Source organism: Zychaea mexicana, assembly GCF_025766255.1.
Source record: "Zychaea mexicana strain RSA 1403 chromosome Unknown BDB00scaffold_207, whole genome shotgun sequence".
NCBI classification, from domain to species: Eukaryota; Fungi; Mucoromycota; class Mucoromycetes; order Mucorales; family Lichtheimiaceae; genus Zychaea; species Zychaea mexicana.
Genome location: NW_026516870.1, coordinates 29,689 through 49,575, shown reverse-complemented (window position 1 = coordinate 49,575; position 19,887 = coordinate 29,689). Strand labels below are relative to the sequence as shown.

General features: G+C 36.7%; 2 protein-coding genes across 2 annotated transcripts; both read left to right on the top strand.

The window, feature by feature from the left end:
• Window positions 1-7,293: 7,293 nt before the first annotated feature.
• BDB00DRAFT_793577 (uncharacterized protein) lies at window positions 7,294-8,530 on the top strand (the record flags this gene model as incomplete). The annotated part of the gene is made up of 4 exons (XM_053121230.1): window positions 7,294-7,300; window positions 7,905-7,940; window positions 8,185-8,373; window positions 8,445-8,530. The coding sequence occupies 4 exons, from the start codon at window positions 7,294-7,296 to the stop codon at window positions 8,528-8,530; spliced, it is 318 nt and encodes a 105-aa protein (XP_052972515.1).
• Window positions 8,531-10,068: 1,538 nt separating this feature from the next.
• On the top strand, window positions 10,069-10,847 carry BDB00DRAFT_862183 (restriction of telomere capping protein 4; the record flags this gene model as incomplete). Its single annotated transcript, XM_053126057.1, has 2 exons — window positions 10,069-10,217; window positions 10,272-10,847. The coding sequence occupies 2 exons, from the start codon at window positions 10,069-10,071 to the stop codon at window positions 10,546-10,548; spliced, it is 426 nt and encodes a 141-aa protein (XP_052972514.1). The 3' UTR covers window positions 10,549-10,847.
• Window positions 10,848-19,887: the final 9,040 nt, after the last annotated feature.

Here is a 19,887-nt window from a genome sequence, read left to right as displayed (position 1 = left end):
GTCATAACAGCCAGCTTTTTTCCCAAAATAACGTCATGGTCGTCGCTGCGTATTCCCGAAAAAAGGCGAATAGGTGTTGAAAAGTCGTCCATTACTACTGTTGCGTCCAAGTAGCATGTTGAATCGGTTGTTCGTGCGTCGGCAACTTTTACGAAAGAGCCAGGTGTTGATTGAGTTACGGAGATGAGTCCTGTTTGTTTCAGGAACTCAGCCGTTACAAAATCATGTGTTGCCCCGCTGTCAATCAAAATCCTTGCTTTGTGCCCACTAATAAAGCCATTTCGTCGGATCAAGATATGTCTAGCAAACTCCAATTCTCCATATGAGCAGTAGCGTCTGTTAAAGAGAAAGCATGGGAAGGTGCAATATTACAAATAAAAGGATTGTCTTTATTTGCAAAAATGCTACTAGGTAAGGAGGACAGAACGTCTACACTAGTATATGATGATGGAGGGGGGTCGGGAACCAAAGAGGAACCCTCGTCGCAATGGTCGTCCGCGGGATTAACTAAAGAAGTTAATAGCAAGGAATCGTCGCCAACTAGGCCACCAGCAGGAGTGGGCGCGTCTTCTGGTCGAACTAGTTTTTTCCACGGCCTTTGTTCTTCGAAAAGAAGGAGCCGCCGCCGTTGCCGCCGCTGCCCTTGCCGTTGCCGCCGTTGCCTCTTGTGGGCGGATCCGGGAACTTGGGGCAGTCCTTGCCCATGTGGTCGAACCCATAGCAGCGGAAACAGCGACCTTCGGCGATGCACTGCTTGGCAGAAAGGCCGCTTGCTTGGCCGTTGCGTTTCTGCTGGAACTGTTGCTGCGAGTGCCGTTGCTGCTCAGCTGCTTCGACCTCCATAGGGGTCGGGCCGGAGGGGGACAAGCTTGGGCTGTCAGCAGCTCGTAAATTGCTGGCTGACGACGTCGCCAAAGAGTGCGGGCCGGAGAGGACTTGGCCGCGACCGCGAAACGGGCTTGCTTCACCATAGGAGCCGTCGAAGTGCTCCGCCAAAGAGATGGCTTCGTCGAGCGTCGCCGGGTTTCTATGTGTGAGATGGGCGGCCACGGCTGGCTTCAGGCCTTCAATGTAGCGGTGCAAGGCCTCTGTGTCATGGATGTACCCCGCACCGTCTCGGAGACCGAGGAAAGCCTGGGTGTACTGCGCCACAGTACCGTGTTGACGGCACTTGGCCCAGGCTTGACGTCGCAACAGCTGGCTGTTTGTTGGAAGCCACCGTGCTCGGAACACGTCGCAGAAGGACTGCCAACCCGAAGGCATTTTGCCCCTCGTCGTTTCCGTCCGGAACCAGAGCAGGGCCGAGTCGCGCAGCAGCAAGGCAGCATAGGGGACTTGCTTGCTTGCTGGTACACCTGCCAACGCGAAGTAGTGGTCGAAACCAAAAAGCCAGGCCTCGACGTCCTCTGGTTTCCCCTTGCCATTGAAGGGCGTTGTTGGCGTGGGGATCTTGACGCTCGAGTGCTCCCGTCGCTCGGTGCAGTGGTGACTGCTGCGTCGTCGCGGGTGGCGATCGTCGTCGCTGGAGTCAGAGCCGTTGCTGCTGCTGCTGCCGCTACTGCCGCCATGTCGCCGCGGAGCCTCTGCATAGATTGAGGCCCAAGTGCCGGTGATGTCGTTAACCACTGGTGGTTTGCCGGCCTGGGGCAACTTGTCCTTCGTGGTGGCTGGTGGTGCAGTTGTCGTCGCAGGCTGTGCCGCAGGTGGCGCATTACTGGTCGTCGCATTGCCAGAGGTGGCAGTTGAAACCTGCGGTTGCACCAGAGGAGCGTGCATGGCGTCAAGGCGGGTCGACATGCGCTCGAACATGCTAGCAAAGTTCTCTGCCTGCGTCGCATGGCGCTGGTGCAAGTCGGTGATCAGATGCTGCTGATCGGTGACCATCTGCTGCAGTGTCATAAACGTGACACACAGTTCGTCCATGCTGCTGGCAAAGTTGGCATCGCCAGCGGAAAGCAGGGTGCCCAACCGCGCCGTCAGATCGTCGACAGCTGTGGTAGTGCGGGTGGCGGCCTCCTCTAGGCGGCCGAAACAACCGTCGATCGTATCGAGGTCCGAGCGGATGCCCTCAAAGTTCCGGCTCGTCGTTGCCGTGTGGCGTTGCAACTCGGCAATGGCCGACGCCATGTTGGTGTCCATGGGGAGAGCCGTCGTCGCAATACTTGCTCCAAGGGGTATGGTTGGCTGCCCCTGATCGACAATGGGCGTCGTCGCCGCCGCGGCTGCCCCTTGATCGGCAGTGCCTGCGCTGGTCGTGGTTGCTACGTGCTCGAGGGTTGTCCCTGAGGTAGCCGTCGCTGAAGATGCAGCATCGTCTGCAGCATGTGCTGCACGGGCACTCGGACCCGAGGTACGTCCAATGGCCGGCGAGGACGAAGCACGGCCAGTCGTCTAGTTTAGGTTGCGGAGTGGGTGGTCTTCTGCCATTTTTGCTCCAGGATACGAGTGGTCAGTATCAGAAGAATCGGGTTGAGTGCTTGTACATAAAGAGGTGCGACCAAACTTGAGTTTTTTTGTAAGTTTGGAAAAAAGAGTTCTAATACGTCCGAGACCAAGAGAAGACTCGTTAGAAAATTTATTCTTGATGATCGTGCGACCAAGAGAAGTCGTGTGCATATCGTCTTGATATAGTCTCTGCTCAGAACGTCGAGCACGGTTTTACGAAACCGCTTCCGCTACCAGATGTAACAGTGTCGGCCCAGATACTTACAATCGGGAACGTGAATGGGTAGACAGTGTGGATCAATGAATAAGGTGAGACTCGGATATATCAAAGGATAAAACGATGGGGATCCATATAACTCAGGATCCCGTCTTTATATATACGTCGAGTAATAGGGGGCTAGCTATCGTCTAAGTATTGATCTACATCATAACTTCTATCTAGAATATCCACGCCTATTACTCCATATTCACCATGCGGTTGACCGTAAGTCATCCTATCATCTGAACTATGCGTTGTCGATCGTCAACCATGCAGATTGGATATCGTCGTAACAGTATGCACCGTTACAAAACCTATATAAGCTATTAAGGCTAATCATCATCTTTTTAAAAGCAATACTAGAATGGCATAACCTCAAGTAACAGATTCACAACTGTTTTTTGAAATTCTTTTTGCAAGCTTGAAAGCGTCATCGATTATTTTATTAGTGTGTTTAGTTACGCAGTATCCATAAAATTTAGCCCATAATTATTTTCAATAAAGGTTTTTTTTACACCAATCCTATTCCAAAATGCAAAGCCTCATCATCTGCATCTCATCGTAAATGCATGAGGGGTGGGGGGACCTGGTTCTTTTTCTGCTGTCCCAATATGGTAGCTGCATGCGATAACTCAAAAAGGCAACTGGTTTCCTCTTTTTTTTTTGCACGGGTGTGTACATCCTATAATATAATGATGCTTCCCAATAAGAAGATTGACTACTTGAATACAAGTACCTTATACATATTATATGTATATATAGGTCACAACGGGTCAACGGGCTGACCCGCAGGTCAGAAAAGCATCAACCTAACCCGTTGACCTGTCCTTAACCCGCAGGTTAGATTGCGACCCCTATGTAATACTACTCAATCCTTTGACTTTGCTATTACCATCCACATTCTCTTCTAAATGACAATGCTACTGCTATTCACATCCTCTTTTATAGTTTAAAAATAGAGTGTATTTATACTAGTCTCACTGCATAGTAATAGTTTTTGAACAAAAGAATAATTTTCATGTCTAGTTTTACTTTAAAGCTCAATAAAACTAAATATTGCTTGCTGAAAAAAAAATAGCAGCTACAGGAATCGAACCTGCGCCTTCCCAAGCCTCAACTGGATTGGGAAGGCGCCATAGTCCACTCGACCATGGCAGCATACTAGTATATTTCAGCCATTGCGTTGCAACTATACCGCACAATTATAAGAAAGGGGTGTGACTGCCATACTTCTGGAGTGTATGTTTAGACCAAAAATAAGCTCACAAAAATAGTTTTCTATATAAGGCAGCTTCAGTGGCTATGTGACTGCTATTGCCGTTTGAGTATGTTGTTGCCATATATGATAGATACATGTACTGCAATTTACAGCACTCTAGCTACAATATTGCACCTTCTAGAGGTCTTAATACACCTTAAATAAAGCCACTTTCAGTGATTTTTATACATCCTCATATGTAATGTCTAAAATAAGCAATGTGCCTGTCTTCTATAAAAGCATACTTAGATGTATATACATCATATATATATCCGTACAGAGTTTCATAGCAATAGCAATACTAATAGATGAGCTATGGTACATGAAAGGAGAGATACTTAAGGATGGATTAACTAAAAAACACCTATATACTCGCTGCCGGGCTGGAACTGGCGACCTCTCTATTCAAGATCCATTGGTTAACCAACTCCACAACTGTGCCCATTCTAAAAATGTAAACTTGACTTGAGTGGTAAACCATCCAAAGTCGCCACACCGAAAATGATTCTAAAGCCCATCGGAAGAAGATGCTTTCCCATACATGCAGTGGTGGTAACCATGACAACCGCCGCTTTACCCCTTTCAACCCTTTTCCCATGCTTCCTTTCTTTCCTTTACTGCTTTTGCTACGCCCTTCCTTTTCCATTACTCCTCCTTTTACTTTTCGCTTCTTCTTGTTTACGCTTCCCTTTTCGTTTTCACGCTGTCACTCTACTCGACTTATTCTTTCTTTTTTACGTATGCTACATTCTTCCCTTTTCGTTCACTCTTATCATTTTCCCACCCATTCCCTTTTTGTTCCCATGGTTCCCTTTGCGGACTAGACTATGATTATAGATTTTAAGCAAATTTATAAATATTCGGAGTTTCAATTTGTGCATAATTAAAATTATTTTTAATATAAAAATTGAATTTTGTATTTATAAAAAAATAATAATTACAAAAAGGTTAATAAATTTATTTTAATAATTCATTAGAAAAATAAATGGAGGGGAAAACAAACATTATGTATAATACTCTAGAATATTCATGGATTGTAGAGAAAACTACATAGCCCGTTGATACGATTTTTATACTAATATTTATTAAAATAAATCGTGCACATATTAATACTTGGTACGTTAGGCTTATCTTTATGTTATCATACATAATTATAATTTGCACTGTGGCAAGCAGAATATCACTGGTACAATTCATTTTCGGTAGCGCTACCAATATAGGCAGAGTATTTCATTTTTTATGTGAAATATAAAAAAATAAAAAAACAACAAAAAAAGGGAATATTAGAATTTTCAACAAATTAATCTAATAGACAGTACTGGAGTACTATTATACCCCAAAAAAAAGAAAGGATACATTGTATCCTTTTTTTTTCTAATACCATTTTGGTATTTAAATATATACTATTGTATATATTTTTTATTATAATATATTTTATTTATTTTATTTATATTATTTAAATATTTACACTAATAACTTTTTTAATAATTTTTTTTCTTTTACCATTATCAAACACATATTCATCTATCATTTCATCATCACTATCACTAATATTTTTTTCTATATTTTCATCATTATCATTAATTTCAAGTTTTAAAAATTCTTCATGTAAATTTACTATTTTATTATAATTTTCATTTACTTCTCTTTCACTTGAAAATATAATATTTTGTTTGCTATTTTTTGATGGAAATTCAAATCCATCACTATACCATAACCGATGATAGGGCTCTTCTTTTATATTATATTTTTCTACCATTAAATTTATATTTTTTAATAAACATGCTACACGGAACTGTAATTTATAATATTTTATGTCTGAAATTTGTAATGCAGAATTATTATTTGAAAACCTTTAAATTTAGATGCAAGTACAGAAAATTGGTTCTCTATTTCAGATCTAAAACTACCAAATTTTTTATTAAAATTTTTTTCATTAATAGTTAATTTTTTATCTTTTTCTTTTCTAATTGGATATTGAAAATTATAATTATTAAACTCATAACCAGATGTTAATGCATCTTCAGTGAAGTATTTATAAATAAATCATAACCACCATCAGTTCCTATATAGTCTAATTCATTTATTTTTTTATATAGTTTCATATTAAGAAACATTGTTCCATCATTACCCTTTGCACATTTTTGACTTTTAGATGTAAATATTATCATTTGATTCATATCACATAAAATTTGTATTCTTATTCCTTTTCCTTTTAATTTATAAGAATATAAATCCTTTGAATTTTCATTAGGATGATAATACTTAATTTTCGAATCATGTCCATCTATAAATAAGGTTATATTTTTAAATCCAGTAGGATTATTTATTTTTGCAGCTAATATTCTTATTTTTATATTTGAAAATATATTTTCTAAATCATATTTAACTTTTTTATTTATTCTTATATAATCTGTTATCCAAAATGCTTTATATAATCTATAAAATGAAGAATATAGTATAAATTTTTCCATATCTGTACCATTTTCACCATATACAATATGATACAATAATAGCAATCCTTTTTCAATTTCTCTATAAGGTGCTGGATATTCATTTACACCATATAATATAACTAGAAAATAAAAAACAGCAATATATCCAAGTTTATCTAATAATTCATTTTTTATAATTTGTATAGTATTATTTTTAAAATTTTTAATCTCAGTTCTATGATTATATTTATTTAATATTTCAGGCTATGATTTATTTGAAAAATCCCATTTATTAGCAATTAATTTTTCTATTTCATTTTTTAATGTATCATTTAATGGGTTATCAATATCCATTTTTTATTTATATAATAAAATTATTTTTATACTTATTTAAATGTTAAATATATTATTAATTATTAAAAACTTTTATAAATTTTTATATATTATTGAAGCTAATAATATATGAACTAGTGTCCTTTTCGTCACTCTTCCAAAGAGTTTGTCATTGTCATTTTGCTTTCCCCTGCTTAAACATGTCCGACATAGATTTATACTGATCCCACTACTTAAAGGGGCCAAAGATTCAACCTCAAAATCCACCTAGTCTACATAAGAGTATACTATATATTCAATAGTAAATTTGTCATATCACTATCATGTATTAAGTAAGTAAAGTTTTTCATCATAGTAAATTGTGTTCCTGAGCCGTTTCTGATGTCAAATGTCTAAAAATATTGTGGAGTCCACCTAGGTCTACCTAGGTGGACTCAAAATACTTATTCTGCCCCAAATTTAACTTTGAAAGTCAGTTGCGAGAGAGTATAAAGACAGTTGAAAAAAACCGTTAAAGTGTACTTGTCATCTTGTTTCATAAGAGAATTGTATATTTCAACTATATGAAAGGTAAGTAAAGAGAGAATGGGAGGGGCAAGATCTTACTACTACAATAAGAAAAACAAAAATGGAGGTGAAAAAGGAAGTTGTAAAGAAGTAATAATAACAAACCAAGTTTATTTCTTATATGAAAAGTGGTTTGTTTTTTACCTCCATTTTTGTTTCTCCTCTTGTAGTAGTAAGATCTTGCCCCTCCCATTCTCTCTTTACTTACCTTTCATATAGTTGAAATATACAATTCTCTTATGAAACAAGATGATAAGTACACTTTAACGGTTTTTTTCAACTGTCTTTACACTCTCTCGTAACTGACTTTCAAAGTTAAATTTGGGGCAGAATAAGTACTTTGTAGGTGGACTAGGTAGACTCGGTAGAGTATACCTTCTGCTCAACAGTAAATAGCTTATATCTTCGCAATGTACTAATTAGGTAAAGCTTTTCATCATAATAAATCGTGTTCCTGGGCCTTTTTTGATGCCAAATATCTAAAAATATTTTGGAGTCCACCTGGGGTCTACCTAGGTGGACTGGGTGGACTGGACCTACGGAGAATGAATCATATTAATAATTTTGTTATAAATAACAAAATTATATATAATTCTATTCTGTCAAGCTAAGCGTCGATCCAGTTGGTCTAGCTCAAAGGAGGGTATGCTCATTACCATTCCGCCAGTTTATGAAATTTTTATATTCATAAAGATTACAAAAATATTTGGTGATTACAAATTTCATTAAGGATTACAAAATTGAAACAACTATATTTATTTAAATATAAAATTTTTGAACTTATTACATTAAAAAATATTATAATTTATTAATAATCTATAAATCTCTTGTTTTTCTTTAACTATGAGTTATATCTCTACTAAGTAATTACCGTGGCAACTCTATAGCGATCAACGTCGTTATATCTGAATTGATTGCCGCTCGCCGTTTGACGCCGGGATCGTCGCAATGTAATAGCTGTGAAGTCTTTGTCAATTATCGTTTGCCGTGCAGACACTATTTTTACGAGTTTAATGATCAAGAAATCTTGCATCCCAATATATTTGACAAAAGATGGAAATTGGTATCAAGTACAAGTATGTAACTTATAATGTCGCAGCTAAAGTCAATATTTTGGTATGGAATTAACAGCTCATATATCACATAGCAAAAGTATCTGAACAACTTGTCATCGAAGAACTTGGAACCGATATCAACGATGTTGAAGAAGATGCGTTGGAGCTAGATTATTAAGAGCTTAAAGATCGAATTGACAACTTATTTATCGATGCACAGACGGCTCAACAAAAGCACGACTTGATATCATGTATACATACGGCTTTAGATCAGTACAAACCAGTACCCATCGAAGATTTAGAGTTGCTAACCGCTGTCAAAACCAAAGGACGGCCGAAGGGGGCTATTGGGTCGAGGCTACCATCTTACTTTGAGATTATCGAACAAGATGCGAAAGGAAAAGAAAAATCAGAAAGAAGAAAAAAAACTGTTACTGAAAAAAACGAATCCAACCCAATGGTCAAAAAAGAAAACTTACAATGATTGAGAACGGTTCTGAAGAGCTTTGGCCAAACAAAAAGTGTAGTATACAGGCTCTACATGATCAAAGGTATAGGCATATATTTGCCTAGTAGTGGTTTAATATATATGAACTTACACCATTTGCTGTGTAGCTCGACAATACATCCAGATATTCTATTGTCGTACATTACAGACTCGGTCGAGATAAAGCCGGACGGATGGTGTGGGTTCAGAACTTTGTCGTATCTCGAATATAAAAGCAATCAAGATAAATACACCGACATCAAAAAAAGAATGCATGAGTACGTGGTGGCTAAGGGAAAAAGCATTTGTTTGTCTTACATCTATGGTGGCAGCCAGACGGAATATGAAAAACTGGTCAAAAGGATGTCTTATGGTGTCGCCTTTGGTGATATTGAGGCCGACTGTCCCAAGGAGTACTGGTTTGACGGAAGCGTGGATATTCAGTTGGTAGCCAATGCTTTGGAGCGGCTGATTGCTTGCTATACATCTGGTCCATGGGCGAAATATCATCCGCCGTTGCTGACATTGCCATACTCTGTACTTTCGGGCAAACGATATAGTCTCCTGCCATTCGTTATGCATTTCATGAATGGGAACCATTAGGAGCCGGTCTTGCTGCGATCATCTGTTAAAATGCGATGGCCCCCGATATCACAGCGACATAAGCAGCAATAGAACGTGATCAACCTAGGTCACGATCACAAAACGTTTTGGAGGTACCTGCATATCAAAAAAACAATGGATCAAGATTCAACAGCAATCAGCATAGAAAAAAGAAGACGAGTGTCGCCCATTCTGATTTTAGATGAATCTGATTGCGATATTGATATGTGGGGCGATTATCATGGTACCTATAACTTGCCGCTCCGTATCTTTGTATTCTAGTAACTCTGAACACATCTTTATACTATCTAGATCATGGTGCAATAGCATGTCCCCATTGTCAAACACACCTGCTATTACCGTTACCTCCTGCTATACAGAAGCAGTACGATGAATATATACAAAAAGAAGAGAAGCATAAGAAACAAGACGAACGCCGCATTAAAGAACTTTCAACGTCTCGTCGCCGCTGCTTCGATGAAGCACAGATTAAACCTAGACCAGTTCGCTTTACTGAGCAATACAACTTCTGCAGCATTCATAGGAAAGAAATGTTAATCAGACCAGAAGGAATCGCCCAAGGTTACCCAGCTCATATCGATTTTGTGACCTTGCCTTTATGTATAATGAATTATGTACCAGTTATACAAGATATCATAGTCAGCAAAACCGAAAGCACATTCAAATCGATAGAAACCGAATTCTACAGCCAATATAGCCGAAGTGTTGCACGGTCCATATTCGTACGAATGGCAAGGGCTGAAAAATCTTTAGTAAGTACAAAGCTATCACTCATAAAATAACTTACTAAATCATTGTTTAAAACAGCCTGGTTATATGGACCCCGTGGAATGCAAATCATTATGGATTGTTTGACGAAAGAACTATTGAAATCGAACCACCTAACAGCAGCAAATACAGCCCCGATGCCACCACTTCAGTTTGTTCAGCAGATTCTTGCTCCGGAGATAGCTGCACGACTTATCCAAGAAGATAAGAATGTTTCTTACGACGACGCAGTGGATATTATGAAAAAGAGTGCTAAATTCGGCAGTGCCATCAATCCCACCATAGATTCGGATGAAAGTGAAAGCAGTGATGAATGATTATAAAAAGCAACACGAATCATAACCCCTTATGCAGTTCTGCACTTTTTTTTGTGTCAAATGTCGTTTACCTCATCGTACTCGACGATTTATGCTCTTCTTGTCTCATATTTAAGCTCTTGTGCCTTGTCTCCGGATTAATTGTTCTTTACAATCATATCAAAACCTATTTTCCTGATCCCTTATTTCTTACTACATGTTTTGTTCTTCACCCTCCAAATATTCAACTATTTGGTGTACACATTATTATCATCTTACATTATATATACGTCGAATATTACATTGACCGTCAAAATTTTAACTGAATAGAATTATATGACAGCCCTAGCTCTAGCAAGTTTTAAAACACAAAATATAGGATATGTCTTTGCAGCTAATACCACCGTCATAGATATTAAAATAGTAAAAAAGCTTGGTGCACCGTCTACTCACTTTTCTATAGTCTTAGCTACATTTTTTTGTGCTTACTTAGAAATCTTCTTGCTTGTGCTTCACTATATTATAGTACTTATGTTGGCACAAATAAGTTGTTTGCTAGCCATTTGGATACACGGTATGTTAACATTCCACGTTACACGGTATATATCATCATAGTTCTGTCGTACACAGGGTCTTTTAAATTGTGCAAGAGACGGTACGTACGACAACTGCCAAAGAAAATTGTTGTACGCAACGTTAGTTTTTTGTTATACACAGAGTCTTTCAAACTGCACGAGAGACGGTGCGCACAACAACTGCAGAATACTAAGCTACCAAAAAAAATGTCGTGTATGAGGTCAAGTTTTGTCGTGTGCGTAGTAATTCCTAAAGTATAATACCATAAATGTATAAGCAATGGGATCATCTATAGACTTACTATATAAAAATATATGCTTTTATACTTATTGGAACGAGGAAAAAAAGCTGCATCTGATGGTATATTATTTATATGAAAGTAATCAGAATTGGTTGGATAACAGCAAAAACCAGTTTTTCAAAAAACATTTACACTAAAGTTTGGCAAAAGGGGGTTTTAAACTCATGCCTTCTACAAAAGGTAGGATATAAGGCTAGTGCGTTAGACCACTTCACCAATGCAAAGATTTTGAAAAATTAAGTATACATATCTGCTTTTGCTGTAGCCCGGGGAAACGTTGGCTAATGAGCAATATAGGTACCCCCCCCTCTAATTAAAGATAGAGTCACACATCGGACCTCAAATTCTACATATATCTGGTTCAATATCTGAAATTCTATATCTCCAATTTTCTAAGCCACAGCGCAGAAATTGCAAGAGAACCAGCCATTTGAAGCTAAGAGGTCAGTTTTTGTAAATGTTTATATTTTTAAAATTTTGAAGTTTTATATAACTAGGTATAATAGCTACAGAAACATACTACTAAAAGCTATATTGTAGCGAGATGTGTTGAGCTCAAAAAAATACTAGAAGATAAGTAATCGTTACTATGATATCTAAGGGATAAGGGTATATTTGATCAAAATTTCAATTAGAGAAAGATATAAAGCTCAAGAGTTATTAGTAGTATGTACATTAAAAGTGAATAATGATCATTGCATTTTATAAAAGAACCTTGTTACATGGGAAAAAGAAGCCTTGTTATATAGGAAAAAGAAACCTTGTTATATGGGAAAAAGGATGACATATACAGGAATGTAGATGACAAATATAAATCTGTGTGAGAAGAATGACATAATACTGATTACTAAATAATTTTGCTGTGGGAATAAAAAGAACACTCTAAGAATATAAAAAGGGCTAAGTATAATTTTCCTAACCAGTATCTCATCTTCCTCAACTTTATCCATTTTTATTTTACTATGTCTTTTACCCACCCTAATAACCAATTCCCTTCTATAAGGAGATTTGCCGAGTTGATTGCAAAGCCTAGTGATGCTATCTCGTAAGGGTTTCACTTTATTTTTATTTATAAGTAATATATGATAAATAGTTTTACTTATTATGAAAAATTTCTTGAAATAGTTTTCTGATCGAAAATGGTGCCTTCAATGAAACAATGTACTGTGATAATGGCTCCGAGATGCATATTACCTGGCCTCCAAGTCAGAAACGTCCTAGATGGCGCTGCACATAAAGCTGCTGTAATAGGACTACAAAATCTGTCAGCAAGGGGTCATATTTCTATAGTAGGAAGGCAGACTTACGTGATATCCTATGGACCCTACATGGTTTCATTGCTGGTAATTCGGTAAAGGCTTTGACAAAGGTGACGGAACTTGACCGCCGTACAGTTGCACAGATCATCTTTGATGTTTACCAGATCATGGATAATGATATTACAGATGATGATATTACTTTGGGTAAGTTTATATATTTTTCTTTTCTTCCTTAATTTAAAAGAAACTAAAAGTTTTTATTAGGTGGACCTGGTGTAACCGAGGTACAGATTGATGAGAGCAAGTTTGGCAAGAACAAGTACCATCGTGGCCATCCAGTTCTAGGTGTTTGGGTCTTTGGGATGGTAGAAAACCGGTCTAGTCAAGCAGGAAAGGCCTTTCTTTGTATTGTTCCAGATAGAACAGCTGATACATTGATTCCTTTAATCCAACAATATGTCCGTCCTGGTACAAGAATCATTTCAGACTGCCATCGTCCTTATATGAGGCTGCGCCAGTTAGGATATAATCATGTAGCAGTAAATCATGATGTTGGTTTTGCCACAGTAAACTACAGCAGAGGGAATACAGATGGCGATCAGCTTTTCAACTCCAATATGATTGAAGGTATACTATTCTCTTGATTGATTTTTGCTTTCTTATCTTCTTAGACTTACTTTTTTTGTAATAGGATTTTGGACAGCTATAAAACGTACTATTGATCGTCGTCATCGTACTGTTGATGCTTGTCCTTGGAAACTCTTAGAGTTTCTATGGCGCCGTAAGCATCAAAACCAGTGGCAATCCCTCTTACAAGGCTTGCGTGATATTCAGTTTGAAGAGGGTAGTACTTCTAGTACTTCTGTTAACTTTGAGGAAATTGCTGCCGATTTGCCTACAAGAGCACCTGGTGATTACTCAAGATATCATCGTTCCAACTCAGAGGAAAACAGTGGTCAAGATAGCATGAGTTTTGTTGATCTTGCTGATTACAGAGATGATGGGTTACTTGATCATATTGATTATGACTCTGATTCCTCTGAATCTGATATTAGGTAATTTTTCTACTTCATTTCTACTATTATATATAGTACTAACAACTACTTACATTAGCGAGCATCTACCGCCCCATTCAAGAAGACGTATCTAGCTGTGATAATGATTTCCATTTTCTCTTTATTATCTTTTCCCTTTCTCTTACTAGTATTTAATCCTCTTTCATTTATCCTGGATCTATGAAAGAAAACACGGCGCACACTATATATAGTATATAAGTAGTATATATATAAGTAAATCTGTGTAACGTAAAAATACCCGATATAGTAAAATTGACGTCACTGAATCCCATAAAAGGTACTTCGGAGTTTCAAACATATACCAAAAAAGGAGAAATGGGCTGAAAACCAACTTGAGCATAGAAGACTGTTTAATAATTTATTGATTATAATATTTTTTATTTTTAAAATATAATTTAATTTTTAAATTTTATTTTTAAATAAAAGATAACGATCATTATAAATAGGGGTGGTCCGAGAAAAAATCTTTGATTTTTTTGAAGGTGTAGCTGGTCTTTGAGACGGTAGTTGAAATCCTAGAATGATGGTAATAATTCTAAATACTTGCCTACAAGTGTCTCATAAACAGTGTCCTTTATTATTCTTTAATACCTAAGCTAATATTACTGATACTAACATCAAGCTATGTTTATTTATAATAATATAGATGACAATGACTACCAGCCTGGTCCTAGTACAAAAAGAAGTAGAAAGGGAAAGGATAGACAGTAGAAGACATTTTGTACTTTATCTACAAAATTTCCAGTTTTTTGAGTAATTCCTGTATCACCACCATTGCCTTTTATGGAATAAAATTTGTATCATCTGATAGCCCGGCGTCTGTAGTATTTAATGATAATTTTTTTACTGTGTAACGAGTACTTGGTGCTGAGATACAAAAGAAAGTAGGTGTGCCGGGACTTCTTTCATTCAACCTTCTGTTATTTTTACGCAATGATATTAGTTAATAACCAATATATGATGATAGCTTTAGCTAAATAGCATTTTTCAGGTTTACTTTTTTTTCCAGATTTCAAAGACATGAAAAGGTTGCAAGTCCCTGTTTTGAAATGCTGATTTCTCATTGGTTATGCATCATTGAGCTACACAATTTGGACTAGCATAACTTCGGATGCTGCACTTTGATTGGTTGAAATTAGAACTCCGTACGAGCACGTGGGCACAAGATAAAGGGGGGGTACCTATATTGTACAAGATCCGAAACGTTTAGCCGTCGGGAAAACCAATTACCTATCTATTTCCTTTTTAGGAAGTCTTGTGATCTAAGCCACTTAGTAAGCCCCTAGGAAAACGTTTAGCCGTTAGGGAAGTCAATTACCTGTCTATTTCCTTTTTAGGAAGTCACGTGATCTAAGCCACTTAGCAAGCCCCTGGGAAAATGTTTAGCCATTAGGAAAACCAATTAACTATCTATTTCCTTTTTAGGAAGTCACGTGATCTAAGCCACTTACTAAGCCCCCAAGGGGTGACTGTAAGAATTTACCCGGTGGCTCAGTGGCTTACTAAGTGGCTTAGATCACGCGACTTCCTAAAAAGGAAATAGATAGTTAATTGGTTTTCCCAACGGCTAAACGTTTTCCCAGGGGCTTGCTAAGTAGCTTAGATTACGTGACTTGCTAAAAAGGAAATAGATAGTTAATTGGTTTTCCCAACAGCTAAACGTTTTCCCGGACTAAGCAATAGCAGACATATATGCTTTAGTTTTTTCAAAACTTTGCGTTGGTTTGGTATATAGGTGTTTTTTAGTTAATCCATCCTTAAAAATCTCTCGTTCTATAGATCATAGCTCATCTATTATTAATGCTATTGCTATAAAACTTTGTAGGCATATACAGATGATGTATATACATCTAAATATGTTTTTACTGAAGATAGTCACATTGCTTATTTTAGACATTACATAAGAGGATGTGTAAAAATCACTGAAAGTAGCTTTATTTAAGCTAGATTAAGACTTCTAGAAGGTGCAATATTGTAGCTACAGTGCTGTAAATTGCAGTACATGTATCTATCATATATGGCAACAACATACTAAAACGGCAATAGCATTCACATAGTATAGGCTTTTTTTCTTGAGAAAACTTTATTCTCAGAGCTATTACTGTACTAGCTAATGAGATGTACTACATAGCTATGATAAGAATTCTGTTATATAAGTCAAATGCTGTGCAGTCATTGGTAGACTCAAAATTAGCAGTCACATCTCTAGATTACTACTTTATATTGTAACTGATGACTTTTTTTAGAGAATTATTTTCTCAAAGGGGTTTCTTGTCAACTAAACACCCTACAGTGCCCTACTAAAAATCCTACTAATTAAGTCACATCTTAGCTATCTACTCATATAATTGTTATGGCGATTCAACCACATTTCTTTTCTCTTATTTTTTTCATACTTATAGGTTGCTCTCATTTTACTCTGAACAGAGAATACCATACCCTAATGTAGTAATGGAAGATACATTTTCTATTTTCCTTCCAAAAGAGGGCTTCTCAGAGGCCTCTATGGTGGCTCGCTTGCATTGATATAAAAGGAAACTGTCACTTGCAACAATAAAATATCAAAAGAAAAATATACCCTCTATTTTTCTTCTATTTTATCTGCTTTTATCATAAAAATAAACAATATTCCACCATCAGCTATTATTCTCCACCCAGCGAAGAAAGCATTGGTAGAGTATACTGCACCCGTAGAGAGGTATCCATAACTTTGAAAAGTTATAGATTTTCAATAAATTGAAGTTGGGAGATAGGGGAAGCCAGTACCCCAAAGTTTTGGAGGGGGGACATAAGGGCCGAAAGTGAAAAAGCAAAAAATACTGAGCTTCTGTAAGCTATTTTCCAATATGTGGGCGTAGGCATCTATATGAAGCATGAAGGTTACAAGTAGAAAAGCAGCAACTTCAAGGTGGCATCATATAAAATTGGGGGTGCCATCATAAGCTAATAAGAAAAAAATCTCTTGCCAGATGCAAAGGCAACATCCTTATTCCGCCCCAAAAATAAGAGTTGGGTTAGCCCCCCCAGTTTTCAATTTTTTTTAAAAGTAAGCAGGAGACGCGTTGACGCGTCAGTAGGGGGAGGACTTAGGAAAAAAAAATTAAAGTAGGCTCCAAACATTCTTTTTTTCATTATACAAAAAACGAGCATAATTCAGCATTGAAGTAAGCAGAGAATTTGGCTAGAGCAAAGGAAAGAATGTGGATCATACATAACTAGGCAAAGGATGAAAATGGACAAGAAAAAAAAAGGAATATAAGAGCGAGCTTTAATTTATTTCCTTTTGTCGTTCTAAATCTACTAAACAGGAATCACAGCGGTGTACTGTATACCAACGATTCGACATTGAACGGTTAAATGAACTACTTCACAAGATTAACAGCAGCCTAATTAACGGATAGTGTTCAAGATAGGGATAAGTCGGAATTGATGCAATTTTACTATTATCTATTAACAAAATAGATACAATAGAAATTGAAAAAATAGTATAATAAAAAATGAACATTGATAATATAAATATCGAATTTAAAAATAAATTAATTTTTGAAAATTTTTATAAACTTTTATAATACTTATTTAAATAAATAATAATGATTAACTCTTAAAATAAGGTAAGGGTTTTTTAAAAAGATTATTATTTATTACAATTTATATAATTCAGGCCAAATAAAAAACGAGATACTCTCTCTTACATATTCAAAAGAGATTAATTTGCTCTATTTTTTTAGTAATTTAGCTAAGTAACTTTTCTATAATATTTCCTAAGTTCATATTTCCAGCATTACATATGTAAAACTTATTTGTTCTTTTTTTTTTACTCACCTTCTTATTGACCTTCTTAATATCCTCTTTTATTTTTTTGCTATTTACAACTTTATAATTTTTATTGATTTTTAATGGTAATGTTTGTGTTTTTCTTTCTTTAGGAATATGTAGTTTAGAATGTTGGCAGCATAAGTAATCTTTTTTTTGTCCTTCTAAATTAGTTTTTATTTTTTTAAACAAAAATATCCTTCTTTTTTTCCTTTTTTATATTTATGTGAACATACATTATCATCTATATTGACATAAATACAATAATCTGAGTCAAATAACTTATTTATTTTATTTTCTATTTTTTTGCTAATAATATCTATAACTTTTATATCCAGAAAATATTCACATTCTAATTTTAACATATTATTTAATTCTATTTTTTAATTATTTTTAATATTATTTTTATCTAAGGGTAAAACTTTATTGAAACAGACCATGTTATGTTATTGTGATTACTTTTTTATAATAAAAAAAATTCAATTTTTAGAAAAAAAAGTAATAGAGTTTGAAATTATTAATTCGATAATTAAATTTAATAGCTATTTTCAAATTACTACCAATAATGACAAATCTATTGGTGTAAACTAATATAGAGCTAAACCGATAAGCCCTCGATGTGACGACATTGTTAACACAGAGCAGTAAAAAAAAAACAGTAGGTACAGTATTTCGGGTGTAACAACCTTTGTTTTTTCCCCTTGACTAATCTTGCGAATCAGTCTACAGAGATCGACAGCCAAGGGATGAACCAACATGAATATACTACTAATAGCTAACTACAGAGCTGTGCAAACGAAGAAAAACCAAACCAACGGTGTGCTGTCATTGCCGGCTTTCCTGACACACTGCTTTTCCTTTGCTGCTTTTGTTTTCGACGACGAAGTTTCAATAGGATTCATTAGTCAATGCTCAACAAATTGGAGAGGCTCTAACATTTCGATTCTCAATAGCTAGTCAGTAATCTACAAAACGATCAACGATTACGGAAATCCTGATGCTGACATTGTGGATAAAAGAAGGTAAGAAGTCAAAGCGGTTTTGCTACAGTATATTCTGCATCTATGTTGGGATCGCGTTTTTGGATAGAAACGCACACACACGATATATACATGCACACACACGATATGCGCACACACGATATATATACGCACGCATATGATATGCGCACACACAATATATAAACGCACGCATATGATATACGCACACACACGATATGCGCACACACACAATATACGCAGACGCACTTAATATACACACACACAAAATACGCACAGCCAGAAGATGAAGCAGCTGCTGGATATGGCGACTACAATCAGTGATGCAATATACATATATGCTGTTTGGAGTGTTGGATACGACTGTGGGCAAGGGGTTATGCTGGATTGATGTACTCCCTCTGCCACCGCTATGGAACGTCACTATCATCAACGGAACGACCGATCTGTTACTCAATGAAATGAAGCACGAACTTTACATTTGCTGCGATTTATGTTCAAGCAATCGCACATGGATGCGGGGATATCAGCCAATGATAGTAATCACAAGTGTACTCAAAGAATTATTTACCAGAGGAGGAATAGAATGGAAATTGGTAAGTTAATTTATAAATGGGGATAGATCATAAAATGAATATAAAGAGGAAAGAATAAAGATCGGAATTCAAGGGTTATTTTGACGACGGAAATTGGAGTTTTAGGGGAGAGAAAGTGTATTTTTGAGGATGGTATCCATGGCATTAGCCTGTTGAATCATCTCTCGTACTTGTTGTGCAGTATTTCGTATAGTGTCTGCTTCTCCACGGTTGATCATCGATTCTCCAACATGACGTTCGATCGCTGTGATCTTCTTCTTTAATGTTTTAAGTTCAGCTTCCAATTCGTCCTTTGGTGTAGGTTCGGATACTTGGTGCTGTGATATTTGGATAGGTGTGCTCGGTGATGCTGATGTTGGTGAGCGGGTGTTGATAAGTCCTTGCCAATGTTCTAAGGATGGGCAAACTTTTATTGTCGAAACCTTTCTCACTGTAACAAGAAAACGTTCCAGTAGGAACAGGTGCTTGCAACACATCTTGCTATCTTTGAACTTCTCGCATTCACAATGAATGATTCTGCTGTTCTCAATGAGCACCTATCCCATATAATAGGAGTATCAGATTATAGCTTGAAAAACGCTGGAAACCTAGAAAAATATAATGATAATCAATACATACGTCATACTCTTTTCTCTGGGTGGTGAAGGAAGCAACCTTATAGTGTATATCTGACACTACTTTTACCATGCGTTGTAAGTCTGCTTCGCTGTAATCGACAGCTTTCAGTTCATCTGACTGAAA